The following is a 14,740-nucleotide window of genomic DNA, read 5'->3' as shown; positions in this document are numbered from 1 at the left end:
CCAACATCTCTTTCTGTTCTGGAGTTTTAAAAGAAATGAAGTCTACAGCATACCAGCTCCTACAGGTTCAGGATGGATCAGTGATTTTATTTGATTTCACATATATAGACGGAGGACAGCGTCTCTCTTACTGATACTACTGAAGCTCTGTGTGTTACTTGGAGACAGTATACTCAGAGACTAGTTCTAGCCCTATGTAGTAAGTGAAAATTTATTTGAGATCTTGACTTGGAAAGCTCTAAGAATAAGTCAATTAGTACTATTTGAGGAACTTTTATATATTGGCGATTACATCTTAGCAACTACTATGATTAAAAATTTTTCATAGGTAGATAAAATATGAAAAATACGAAATGAAGTGATAGCTATACCAAGCAGTGCCTTTTGAACTTTCCATCATGGAAAAAAACTCCTGTGGAGGCCTTAATACTTCTCTGTTTCAAACTTATGAAGTCTCTTTGATGTCCTGTGCTTTATCCTGAAAGGATGATTTTTGTCAAATATTAAAAATCATGTTTTTATAGTTAGTGTCGATGATGGTTTGACTTGGTTGTGGATATTATAGATGTGTTCAGCCCTTACCACCTACTTGGCATTATGGAATACTGTTTCAAAGTTAGCAAAAAAGCTTTAGTTCCCACATCTCCTATTAAAACTGATTTTCAGCTAAGATGAATCAATTACCTCTGATGTCTCATACTTACACGTATTGCTAAGTAATCTTGTGTGTATGACTCACAGTATTAAACTACAATTCTCCCTTGCAGATCAGTGTGTTGTTGATATAATAATTACTTGAGAGCATGAAACCATCTGATTGGTATATTATAACAAACAATAGGTATCCTAAGAGGAGTCTCCGACACTTCTGACATTACTAATACAAGCACAAGTCTAGCAAATCAGAAAAGATATGCATTACTGTGCCTGTGAAACAGGATCAGATAACAATAGAGTTCCACTTCTTGCGTCTGAATTTGAAGCAATATTTATTAGGATATTATAGCTCAAAGAATCTGAGTGTGTCTGGTAAGCTGGCCAGGGCTGTTTCTGGCTTGTTGGAAAAATATTTCTTTTTCTTGTCATAACTCCCAGGTGCTACTGCTGAGCAAATGGGAACGTCACTGCCAGAGTATTTGAAAACAAGAACAAAAATTGATTTGGACAATCTATGTATTCCTATCATTGACATAGACATAACTGTGACCAGGGGTATAACAAGGGTCATAGCAAGGTTAACAGAAAAGCACCCAGAAATTCTCTCTTGTCACCAGCTTTTCAAACGAACTATTCTTGGTTACTGTAGGCAATAAGTTTTCATTAACTACTAAGAGACATGTATTAGTATTTACAAGTTGCTCTTACACTTTTCCCAAGAAATGGCTACTTTGTCAAGGAAAAACAGTTAAAATATGAAGTTCAGATGGTTAGCACATCTATGACATTCTTGATAACATAGAATTATAAGCCTATACATTACCAACAGTGTGAGAAACTGAGTAAATATACTCTCCTCCCAAGAGAACTATTTTAAGGCTAATAGTAATTCTCTTATTAAAAATATAACTATTCTTATAAAGCAAATGCTATCAAGAGATCAATTACTATTATGAAGCAAAGGCTATCTAGGTTCTTAAAAGCCTGCAATAAATAATGCAGAAACCATTTAAATAAAGAAATATGTGGTACAGAAATGAAAGTCCCTGCATACACTTGTGGCAGAAAGCTAAACTATAAAAAAATTAATTCAGACATTTGTTAAGAAACATAAGCAGACTCAAAGCAACAATATTATATTTGAAAATCAAGGGCCAATACTACTAAATAATACCTTTGCTAAACAATTTTCCTTAATATAAGAAGCAAAATTATTTCTACAGTTTTCTTTAAATAGGATATCTTGTGCACAAAAGTTCAAGATTTCATACTTCTATTCAAAGTTATTTACCAATATTTACTCATAAGCACAGCTGTGAGGACAGGAACAATGAAAACATCTCTGAAAAATTAAATACATTTCCTTTTGTTAGGGAATGAAAAATAAATTGTCCTGGGGTAGAATTGAGAGAAGAAAAAAATTAAATAATTGCTAAAGAGACAAGTACACATGAATTAAGATTTTATGTAATACCTGAGAAACTTTAAAAACTGCTGCTGATCTGAATTTTGAATCTTTGGCAAAATAGACCAAGAAAAAAAATCTTTTCTTGGTCTGTGTCTAATAAAATCAAAGCATAAAAATAAAATAAGTTAACCAATAACATTATTTCAGCCATTAATGAAATCAGTTCACAAACAGTAAGTTTAAGGACATACATATAACTCAACGAGCAACACTATCCAATGCAGAGTTGAAGAGACCAGATTCCTTTTCCTGTTTTCATATCCACACAACCCAATTTCTATGTGCGGTTTTCAGAGGTTCACTGTGAGTTCTCTAAAGGTTTCTTTATCATTGAATATTATAAGTAATTATGTTCCCAGGCGGCAGTTCAGAGCCTAGTACCGCACTGGAACAACACCACAGGCAGGTCAGGTGACCTCTCTCCACTTCTCCTCTCTCTGGCGCTGAGGACAGACAAAGTGATATGTCTGTCATACGCCATTACCATTAGAACAGAATCTTGTTCTTTTATTACAACTGAACTCCGCCAGATTTCCCAGCAGGTATGCTAAGTGAAATCAATGTCTTGGATTTCCAGGCTGAGCTTGGAGGTCACAGCCACTCTATCATTTCTCAGCATTATCCTTTCTCGCGCGCGCACACACTCTCCAAGCCTCCAACTGGCACACAGCAGATTGAAAACAGCATGCATCAGAGGACCCATGCTGTACAATTTTACAGTCTTTTGGAGCCCCCTCCTTTTGATTCCCCCTTTTATTTTTTTTGCAAATTGCAAATAAGTTTTGTTTGTGTCCTTCTCCAGAGTTGTGAGGCAAAGCCAAAGGCATACCCAGGAGGAAGGGCAGGCAATAAAACCAGAGAGCATGATTTTTGACAGTTGCCAATAAGATCATTTTCCTTACATCATCACCTGGATGTGACTTACGAGTCCATTGTTCCGAACAATAAATGGACTTTCAATGTAAACCATCAGGTTTATGCTGGATAGGTATGCAGACAATGCAAAGCCCTTTAATAAAATAATTCTACAATATATAAGACAGACATGAAAATTCACTAATAAAACACATAAAAATACCCCCAGGACACTAAGAACTTATTGGATAAAATTTTAAATGCAATAATAAATGATAATTATTATATGGAAGTAAAATACCCTTGCAAAGTGAAAATATTTATTATGCTATATATAAATGTCAATTCCAGACTGTAGACAACTAAATTCATATTTTGAAAGGGGTCCTCTTTATTTACTGCTGGTTTTATTTATTTTTGGCCATGTTCTTCATTCAAGTGATGATGGTAATGGTTATTTTTAACCTATTAAAGTTTACTGCTCAGTGAAACACAAGCACATTGAAGGCATCTTTTCTGACAGGAAGTGCTTGTAGACAGTATGCTAGAGGATACTGAGCGAAGAAAGGACATCTTTTCATTCTATTGTTGTTCTTACTTAAAAAAGAGGCATTTTATTTGTGTTGAAGTTTTCATGTATTTAACAAAAATTGCAGATGAAAGGATATATAGCATCTGCAGTTTTATTAAACTTTATATGATAGAAAAGTCATGAGGGATAATTTCCTTTTTTGTTTTAAAGAATAGTTTATTGATTTTTAGGGAGAGAGGAATGGATAGGAAGGAAGAGGGGGAGAGAGAGAGAAACATCAATGTGAGAGTAGATCATGGATCTGCTGCCTTTGCACGCCCCCTAACTGGGATTGAGCCTGCAAGCCAGGCATGTGCCCTGTCTGGGAATCAAACCAGCAACCTCCTGATGCATGGGGCAATTCCCAACCAACTGAGCTACACTGGCCAAGGCAGGGATAATTTTCAAAGAGAACTGAATTTTAAAGGTAAAATATAAATATATGTGTTAAATTATATATAAACATAGCTATAGAAACAACCTTTTTTTTTGCTAATATTAAATATGGTTTCACAGACATGTGAAACCATAAAACGTGGCAGAATTTTAACATTACTTAATCAGTTTTATACTCAGTCTACAGAGTTCTATGAGTGTCTAGAATCATCTATACTTATAATAGGGTAATCTGCAAATTGGTTGGGACTCCATCAGGTAATGACCAATCAGTAGGAGGGTGGGGCAGCAAGCTACAAGAGGCAGAGTGCTACAGGAGGGTGGGGCAGCAAGCTATGTACAGTGGAGGGCTACGAGCAGCGGTGGCCAGGGCGGCTACCTGAGGCAAGCTGCAGCAAGCTACTCGCGCACGAATTCATGCGCAAGGCCACTAGTACAGTTTATAAAGCAGCATCCTAATTTTTGCAAAGAAAACCTTCAGTCACTTTTATGTTTGCCATTGTTACCTAAGAACAGTCACTTTTATGTTTGCCATTGTTACCTAAGAACAATGCTCAATAAACATCTGAATAGATGAATAAATGAATGGATGAATGGATGCAAAAATGGTAAGATTGACTAACACCAAGATTCATGATTAAGTGATTTGGGGAGAAGACATTAATACTATTTTGAAATGATAAGTAAAAAAATAAAATGTCCTATAAAAATAATACTGAATGTGAACTGTAATTCAAAACTATAAAATATCCTAATGTAAAGCATCATTATAAAGTATGGCATAAAAAAATCGCATTAGTAAATCAAGAAAAACAATAATACCTCACAGAGTTATTTGCTTGTGACAATGACTATGTGGCTACAGCTCCTTATTTCACTCAAAATTAGTCTGTGTATGTAATATATTAAAACTGCTGGTCCACAGACACTGCTTTAAAATTAAATTGTATTGACTATATGTTATAATTATTATCAAGTTTGAGAAAACGTATGTTCTAGAATGACAGTTGTAGGGGAGCTGGGGGGAAAGGGTGAAGGGATTAAGCGGTATCAATTGGTAGTTACAGAATAGTCACAAATATGTGGATTACAGCATAGAAAATACAGTTAATAGAGTCATGATGACTGTGTGTGTGTGTGTGGCGGGGGGGGGGGGGGGGGGCGGTGGCTGCTTGAAGTATCAGGGGAACCACTCTGTAAAGTATATGATTTTCTAGCCATTTTGTTGTACATATGAAACTAACACAGAATACTATTGAACGTAAACTGTCATTGAAAAAAAGGTATGTTCTTCTGTCATTACAAAGTAAAGCAGACCAGGCCTTAGGTATATATTAAGCACTCAACATGCAAGGCCCATTACACAGCTGAGAGAGATCTGACAAGTGGCATATGTATATTTCCTAATGTCACCAGTGTGTACAATCATTTGTACTGTATATTTGCACATATTGCTGTGGAGTCACCTTCTAAGATCCCTGTCCAGGTTAAATCATACTTTCAAATATATTTCTCTTTTACTAATACAGCAAAGGACTTCAGAGTTTTGAGAAGGCAGAGGTTGGAGCACACTTTCCAAACTGGCTCCTTCTCTTTCCAGTTCAATCTCTGGATTAATTGGTTAACTGTAAAAGGTAGCTGCCAGGGCACAAGAGGCTTAACAGATTTCTGGATTTTTTCCTCTGTCAATACTTCCTAATTTTTTTTCAACTGTGCGACTATGACTACTCTTACACTGTTACTCTTTAGACATTTTAGCATGGCTTTCATGGAATGAAGAACAGAAGCATTTTCTAGGTAGTTCAGCAAAACACACACACACACACACACACACACACACTCAGGATATATAACTGTATCCATTTTCTACTTAACATTTTCTAATAGGTAGAGAATATGTGCAATTACTTCCCTAAGTAATCTCAGGGAAAATTATTTTATGGTTACTCTTCTTAATTCATCCATAGAAAGTTTAATAACTTCACATATCATATAATAAGTCAGGTCTTTACAAACACAAACATTTAATTTTTCATCATTCCTCTTCTAAATCAAGAAACAAGTTATTAAAACCTCCCCTGATCCTTTTTCATGTTCCCTTAGGAAATGTTTCTTTAGCTCCTAAAACTAAACTAGCTCTAATAGTCTTACTTCTAACACTATTATTATCTCCATATCTTTACCTGATAATTGCATTGGATAAATGGTATATCTAAAATTATACTTATTCCATGACACATTATAAGTGATTGGTATTTAAATAAAACATTTTCTATATGCCCTAATTGTACTTATATTTTAAGTTCTATTTCAGTCGCCCCTTCTTTGGGAAACCTTTCCCACGGTCTCTCACTGAAGGTCATCTCTCTGCCCTAATGACATCCAAAGCACCTTATCTGTAAGTCTTTATAAGACTTTGAATTATAGAGTATGGGTATCCATTTTATCACACTGTAAGCTACTTGCGTACAGTCTACTATCTTATAAACCTTTGTAGCACTCATTTCTTACAATAGCTGTCTGTGGAATAAATGATTTGAAATGTATGTATGTAAATTTACACGCACACCTCACTGATCCTACTAGACTCTTATCTCCTTGAACACCCACAGTTTAGCCCCATTTCTGGCACATAATAGATATTCAATAAATATCACTGAATGAAAAGTAAAACTCTCAGTGGTAAAATACATAGCTTCTTCAAAAGAGTACCTTGCTTTTGGGTGGCGGGCTGTTTGTGCTCTTGTCTGTGTGAATGCTGGTAGGAGATACAGCAGCACCGAGGTTGCCTTGGGGTATGCCTGGGAGCTTTCCTCCTGGGGACACCTGCATCGCAGCCAGCTGGGCAGCATATAACTGCTGCAGAAGAAACAGAGAGAGAGAGGGGAAAATTGAAAAAAGACTCAGTGATAAAATTAATGCACCCTTCAGAACGTACCTACATTCAGATATGGTATTTTTCCTCTGAGTATTTTTGCCCTGGAATATTTAAAGAAAGAAGCTGTCAGCTAAACTTCCATGACTTACTTTTTATGGGAGGAGTCACAGAGACTCCATATAAGAGGTTTCAGCTTCGGTACACGCAGAGCTTCTAAGCAAACAACAGGCTTTATAGTTACTCTTTCCCAAGATCTCTGGAAGGCAGGTATATCCTTCTTTGGTCAAGACCTCTTTTTGTTCCACATATTTTAAATTTTATACAGTGTGTTAAAAATAATGCAGGTTCATATGCAAAGTAATTTTCCCATTATTCGTGTTTAAAATACTATGCCTTTTTTTCAGACTTGTTGAAATGAGCACCTGTAACAATTTTTTGTGATTGTTAGTTGTGTAGAAATACAAAAAAAGCCATTGAGTGGGAATGGAAGGAGTTTTGGAAGAACATTATCTGGTCAGTCTACCTACACTGATAAAAATTAAGATGCTGCCAGAAGTCCACTTTACTTCATAATATCTAAACAAAGACAAACCTGAAATTATCTTGAGGAATTAGGGTTTTCAGGATTACTGTTTAAACATACACACTTTGCTAGGCCATCACATAATCATTCTTACTAAATAGCCAATAAAATATTCTCCAAGTCAATTTAATAATAGAGCAAACTTTTAATTTGATAATGATAGCTATATGATGTGGTATCTTAAAACAAGGAGGTTGTTTTAGATTCAAATAGTCAGATCAAAATTTTAAATTAATATTCTTTTCATTTCTATTTCGCAGAATGTGAAAAATTTTAAATCTGGATGGGGGGACAATATATAGTTATTTGCCGGGGTCCAGCCCCAGCGGGTCCAGGGGTCCCCAAAGATGTGGACAGAGTCGGCGAAGAAGGAATGACACGGAGGCAGCGTTCAGTTGATCATCATAGCCGGGTTCTCTTGTCAGGGTCTCCTGCCAAGTTCTGGTCTGGATCTCCAGCGAAGTTCTGGCTAGGATCTCCAGCCAGGTTCTGTGTCCATGTTCTCTTGCTAGGTTCTCCAGCCAGGTTCTCCAGATTCTCCAGCCAGGTTCTGTAGCCATGTTCCCTCGCTAGGTTCTCCAGCCAGGTTCTGTCCAGGTTCTCCAGCCAAGTTCAGTCACCAGGTTCTAGTCAGGTTCTCTTGCCAATTTCTGTAGTCAGGTTCAGTCCAGGATCTTTTGCCATGTTCTCTCCAGCGAAGTTCTTCTGTCTGTAGGTTCTGTGTAGGTGCTGTCTTCTTTCTGTCTCCTAAGTTCTGTCTGCTGTTGTCTTGTTTCAACAGTATTTATACCAGTTGATTCCAATCCTATCAATCTCTATTACAAAGGTTAGGGCGTTTCTTATCTCCATTCCAGGGAGTAAAGATTATGTAGCTTAAGCATGATTGTTCGTAGTTAAAGTGATTAACTACCCGCCTGGCACTTAGTTAAGGGATTTCATCCCCTCCCTGACTTCAGGGAAAAATTCCTACCTGGGGAAACAACCTTTCTAGGAGAGGCATCCCCTCCCTGACTTCAGGGAAAAATTCCTACCTGGGGAAACAACCTTTCTTGGAGAGGTGACCTTGGTTAAAACACACAGCGCTAAGAAGGTGAGCAAACATATTAAGAACAGTATGCCATATATGCCAGGTCCTTTGAAACAGCAAGGATGGACCGGCTCCCGGCAAATTCCCCCTTTTTTATTTTTTAAAAGCAGGCATTAAAAAGAAAAACCCCAAATGCTCTCTTGTATCCATTTTAAGAGTAGGATTGGCGCTTTCCGCTATTACCTGAGGCCTGATCTATCACCCCAGGGAGAGCTTGCCAATCCTGCACTTTCCCGGGGTGGAAAGGCTGCAGTGGGGTTAAGGATAAGGCTCCTTGGGCCTACCTTCTCCCATGCCTCTACATTTACCTTTCGGGCACCTTTCCTTCCTCAGAAAAGCATGGACGTATTTCTTGTATAAAATGTTCCATCTGACTGGGAGTAACCTTAATTCCTCTGCTAGCAAGCATATGTGTTAAAAGATCAATACAGAGTCTTATTTCTTTAGACTCAGTATGGCACATCTTCTTAATCTAAGAATCAATACAGAGTCTTCTTTCTTTGGACTCAGTATGGCACATCTTCTCAATCTGAGTTCTGTACTATCCACCTTCTTACCCTACTTATCCTCTGTAGGGGGGTCTGCAGTACCCTGGTGGAGTCCTATCCGTCCCGAGTGTGGGGTTCTCAATGGGGGGGGGGGCCTTACCTAGGGGAATCCTGTTCCAGGGGTTCCCAAAGGTGTGGACGGAGTCGGCGAAGACTATCCACCCTCTACCTACGGTGGAGTCCGATCCGTCCCGAGTGCGGGGCGCTTACCTAGGGGTCCCTGTTCGGGCGCCATATGCTGGGGTCCAGCCCCAGCGGGTCCAGGGGTCCCCAAAGATGTGGACAGAGTCGGCGAAGAAGGAATGACACGGAGGCAGCGTTCAGTTGATCATCATAGCCGGGTTCTCTTGTCAGGGTCTCCTGCCAAGTTCTGGTCTGGATCTCCAGCGAAGTTCTGGCTAGGATCTCCAGCCAGGTTCTGTGTCCATGTTCTCTTGCTAGGTTCTCCAGCCAGGTTCTCCAGATTCTCCAGCCAGGTTCTGTAGCCATGTTCCCTCGCTAGGTTCTCCAGCCAGGTTCTGTCCAGGTTCTCCAGCCAAGTTCAGTCACCAGGTTCTAGTCAGGTTCTCTTGCCAATTTCTGTAGTCAGGTTCAGTCCAGGATCTTTTGCCATGTTCTCTCCAGCGAAGTTCTTCTGTCTGTAGGTTCTGTGTAGGTGCTGTCTTCTTTCTGTCTCCTAAGTTCTGTCTGCTGTTGTCTTGTTTCAACAGTATTTATACCAGTTGATTCCAATCCTATCAATCTCTATTACAAAGGTTAGGGCGTTTCTTATCTCCATTCCAGGGAGTAAAGATTATGTAGCTTAAGCATGATTGTTCGTAGTTAAAGTGATTAACTACCCGCCTGGCACTTAGTTAAGGGATTTCATCCCCTCCCTGACTTCAGGGAAAAATTCCTACCTGGGGAAACAACCTTTCTAGGAGAGGCATCCCCTCCCTGACTTCAGGGAAAAATTCCTACCTGGGGAAACAACCTTTCTTGGAGAGGTGACCTTGGTTAAAACACACAGCGCTAAGAAGGTGAGCAAACATATTAAGAACAGTATGCCATATATGCCAGGTCCTTTGAAACAGCAAGGATGGACCGGCTCCCGGCATTTTCCCCCAATTCTGATCAAAACTTCTCACTATTCGCAGATTGCTGCATTTGCCACCACGCACATCTGATTTTCCTCATCAGCCTCTATTTCGAATACATTTTAATTTGTATCAAATAATATGAGTTCCTTAAATTTACATTACATTACAGAAGCATAAAAAGGCTTCAAGTCTTAGAGAATCTAATGAATCTCAGGTCTGCTGGAATTTTAACATAAACCAGACATTTTAATACTGCTGAATCCTAATCTGGCTATTCACAAGTTAACAGGAAATTTCAGTGGTTTTAAAGAGTCCAACAGTGGTTCTCACACCTGGCTATATATGTAAGGGATGGTAACTTACAAAATAAATGCTGCTGTGACATCATTCAACCTTATAAAAAAATTAAGGTCATTTATCTATCCATTAAAATATGTATGTTGACTGATGTTAAAAGAAGAGAGTAAAGAGATGATTAATATTTGATTTATTACACACTCTTAAGGCAAAATTAAAAATAACAATAGTGTCTGTACTCAGTGAGATCTACAATCCCAGAACCACTGGTTGATCTTGTTGAGAGGGAAGGAGTGACATGTGGCCCACCAATCCCCAATTGAAAAGCCACCCGAAGTTATAAGCATCCTGTGAACTATATAACACATGTCTTTTATATGCATATACAATCCTATACAATAAAAGCCTAATATGCAAATTGACCAAACGGTGGAACGAATGGCAGAACAATCAGTGGAACGACCAGTCGCTATGACACACACTGGCCACCAGGAGGCAGATGCTCAATGCAGGAGCTGCCCCCAGCTGGCAGGCCCCAGGCCAGCCAAGGCAGGTGCCAACAGGGGCCCCCGATCACCCCGCCGGTCACCCTGCAGATCAGCCCTGATCACAGGCCAGGCCTAGGAAACCTACCCATGTAAGATTTCATGCACCAGGCCTAACATTTTTCTTGAAAGGATGGCAGATAAAACCAAGAGTTAAATAATAAGATGCATTATAATAAATTACTTAATTACTTTAACAGTTAAGTTGTTCTAAAAACAAATTGAAACTCTAAACATAAAGAACTAAAGCTTTACAATAATGCTCACATCATGAGGTTAACCAGACTAACAGAATAACTCTTTTGCCTTGCACAATAACTTGACTCTTATCTTAAAACTAATGAACACACAACATCATAGAGTATTAGGTTTGCCTGTCTTTATATTGCATAAAATATTGCATTTTTTATTCCATTTCCCTCTCCCCATCCCTGCAGTAAATCAATGATTTTTTAAGTAAAAAAAAAAACCAATCACATATGATTAAATGGAATCTAATCATTGATTACTTAGTGTATTCTTGGCGGTCATATGTTCATAAGTATGTTTCTTTATGTATAGATACATATAAATAATCATCACTTTTGTCTCACATTGTTCCATAAGCCTACATTGTTGTCTCTCCAGCATTTTGAGCTCCTTCAAGGACCATGATTTCTACCTCTAGTGGAACAGTTAAAAGTAAGGCAAACCTCAATTCTAATCCCATGTCTGAGCCAGTGACCTTGGGACACTAAAATGAGGCACAAATCTATAATCTGCAAATTTAAGGATAAATAAAACTTTTAGTAGGGTTGCTGTGAGAAGCAAATCACTTAATGTGTATAAAATACTCAGAAAAAACACATGGCAAAGAATGCTTGATAAATAACTAATAATTTTATATGTATTTATTGATTTTTAGAGAGATGGAAGGAGAGAGATAGTAACACTGATGAGAAACATTGATTGGCTGCCTCCTACAAGAGATCGAGCCCACAGCCTGGGCATGTGCCTTGACCAGGAATAGAGCCAGCTACTTCTTGGTTCATGAGTTGATGCTCAACCACTGAGCCACATAAGCCAGGCAACAAGGTAATATATATGCTAACATCCTGCTATATACTCAAGACTAGTGATGGCGAACCTTTTGAGCTCGGCATGTCAGCATTTTGAAAAACCCTAACTTAACTCTGGTGCCATGTCACATATAGAAATTTTTTGATATTTGCAACCATAGTAAAACAAAGACTTATATTTTTGATATTTATTTTATATATTTAAATGCCATTTAACAAAGAAAAATCAACCAAAAAAATGAGTTCGCATGTCACCTCTGACACGCGTGTCATAAGTTCGCCATCACTGCTCTAGGCTATGGTAGTATGGTGAAGGATACAGAAAGTGTATAAACATAATTTCTTTACTAAGTAAAGATTGATAAACATAAAATAGTGAGACTATTCGTGTACTATAACTGCATGCTACTGAAAAAAAAAAAAAAACCCAGGAAATCAGTCAATGCATTCTGATATGTTTTCACAAAAGATGTGTAGCTAAGCTGGAGGTGGCATTCTAGAAAGGGAGAATAATTTAAAGAAAGGTACAGGGGTACAGGGGCAGGAGTAATTTAGTTGTTGCAAAGGGAATACAGGATAGTGTGGAGCAGCGAGTAGTTGAGAGGATGTGGTAGAGAGAACAATGACCTAATTGAGTGTATGTCCTGGGAAGAGTAAAATAGTAGTGGATTTGTAGGCTTAGTTCACCTTCTAGAAAAGCTTGAAATACAGGCAAAAGTGTTTAAATTTAATATGTAGACAAGAGAAAGCCACTGAATGTTTGAGAGCAATATATATATATATATATATATATATATATATATATATGACTTTTTTTTAATTTTTTTTATATATGACATTTTTAACTAAAACAAAGATAAGGCAAAATTTATCAATTATGAGGTTATCAAAATTTAGTAGTGATATTTTTAATGATAACTTGAGTTGAAAAGTAACACTTGTGACAATGAAGAGGGGAAAATGACTCCAAATTCATACTAACTGGAGAAAAGTGAAAAGAAACTGAACAGGATGAGTCATGTAATTTATATAAAGTCTTCATTTCATAGATATAGTACATAAATATTCACCTATCATACATTCTCACTAGTGTACATAGTCATTGTATTATCTTTGTAAGGCAGCCAAAACATATATATTTTCTTCTTTGTTTTAGAAAAAGGAAGAAGTAAGTAACACAGAGAAATTTTCCTATAATTTTGCATTGTGGTAGTAAAAATGCTAGAACCATTCAGTCAGGGGCTTCCCCTAACATAGAGCTCATTAAACACTTCTCTAAGTATTAAGAGTATGATGCAATGTATCTATAACAATATGAGCTTGAATTGTATTTATCTTAGCCAAACCTAATCAGTGTTTTTTCCTGGACTGCGCCATGTGTACCAAAGCATTACTAGGCTGACAGTGGGCGGGGAGTTCATTAGCAGGCATTCCTGATACTGAGTTGTAATGATCCAATGTAGTGTCAAAATAAAGTCTGGCCTGGCTGGTATGGCTCAGTGGATCATGCACCATCCCATGCACCAAGAGGTCACTGGTTTGATTCCCATCAGGGCACATTCTGGGTTGTGGGCTCGAACCCCTGCTCCCCCATAGGTGGAGTGAAGGAGACAGCTGATCCATATTTCTCTCTCATTGATGTTTCTATCTTTCCATTCCTCTCTCTCTAAAATCAATAAAAAACATGTTTTTAAAAAGTCTGATAGGATGATAAAGAACAGATATTTTAACTTGAACTAATTAATTAGTATAGGTGATAGTGCTAATTCGCACTATTAATTAATTGCTAATTGGGGGGGGGATAATACAGTTGTATTTGGATATCATAGCTTTTAACCAATTAGATATGATTGTATTTTCTTATGAGGGTAATCATTTTACTCAGATAGTCTAAGCTAGTGTTTAGTACTTTTCAGTGCTAGGAGTGGAAAAATTCCACAATACAGCCTATTTAAATTCTGAGGTAAATTACTTCATTAATTACTTGAGATGGCAACTTCTTGCCACTTCACCCTAATAAGTAAGCTATTTTCCCCAAATTGCTAAAAACACAACTTCTCCCATTGGCTACTAGCCTAGTGTCTAATTGCCATCTGGAGTATTTGGACTCAAAGCATTAGGTAGTGATGAAACTATAGATCACTATTTGTTTCCTCATACCATTTACTGCCCAGAAAACTCCTTGAAGGCAGGGATTATGTCTCTATTATTTAGTGCTTTCTCAGAAAATTCTAGGAGGAAGAAAAAAGAAGAAATGAGTAAAGGCAGAAATGAACTGTAGAATATCAATGTTTAACAAAACTACATTTCCAGGATGTGTTTAATATATATTTAATAATGATAATGACATTTAAAAAATCTGGCATCACTTTATTATTTGAGGAATTAGGAAAAAATAGCTATTTGTGATGTTGATGAAAATCATTCATTCATTCATTAATTCCACTCACTTAAAAGGCACAAAGAAAATTAATTTCAAAATCTTATCAGCATAAGAACAAAAGGTAGATTAATATACCCATTATTGTAATAGTAACTAAATAAGTCAATTTAGAATTATGAACAGAAAAATTAGGTGAAGATTATTAGAAAAAGTTAATATCTTTTTAAAAGACAATAGAACCAAGACATTAAGAATACAGATATTCTTAAATATTTTGGAAAAGACAAATGAGAAATGCCTTATATCTGATCAGTGGATATACAGTACTTACTGAA

General features: G+C 37.3%; 1 protein-coding gene across 6 annotated transcripts in view; it reads right to left on the bottom strand.

Moving 5' to 3' along the window:
* The window catches only part of SOX5 (SRY-box transcription factor 5), a 966,957-nt gene that overhangs the window by 71,847 nt on the left and 880,370 nt on the right, over positions 1 to 14,740 (bottom strand). For all 6 annotated transcript variants that reach the window (XM_081083091.1, XM_081083093.1, XM_081083089.1 and 3 more), the window contains one exon: positions 6,660 to 6,806. In XM_081083091.1, the coding sequence (XP_080939217.1) occupies positions 6,660 to 6,806 (147 nt within the window). The remainder of the gene's footprint in view (positions 1 to 6,659; positions 6,807 to 14,740) is intronic.

Source organism: Myotis nattereri (genome assembly GCF_964212035.1).
Source record: "Myotis nattereri genome assembly, chromosome: 2".
In the NCBI taxonomy this organism is placed as follows: Eukaryota; Metazoa; Chordata; class Mammalia; order Chiroptera; family Vespertilionidae; genus Myotis; species Myotis nattereri.
Note: the sequence above shows the minus strand (reverse complement) of the source record. Positions and strands in the feature narration are given on the sequence as shown.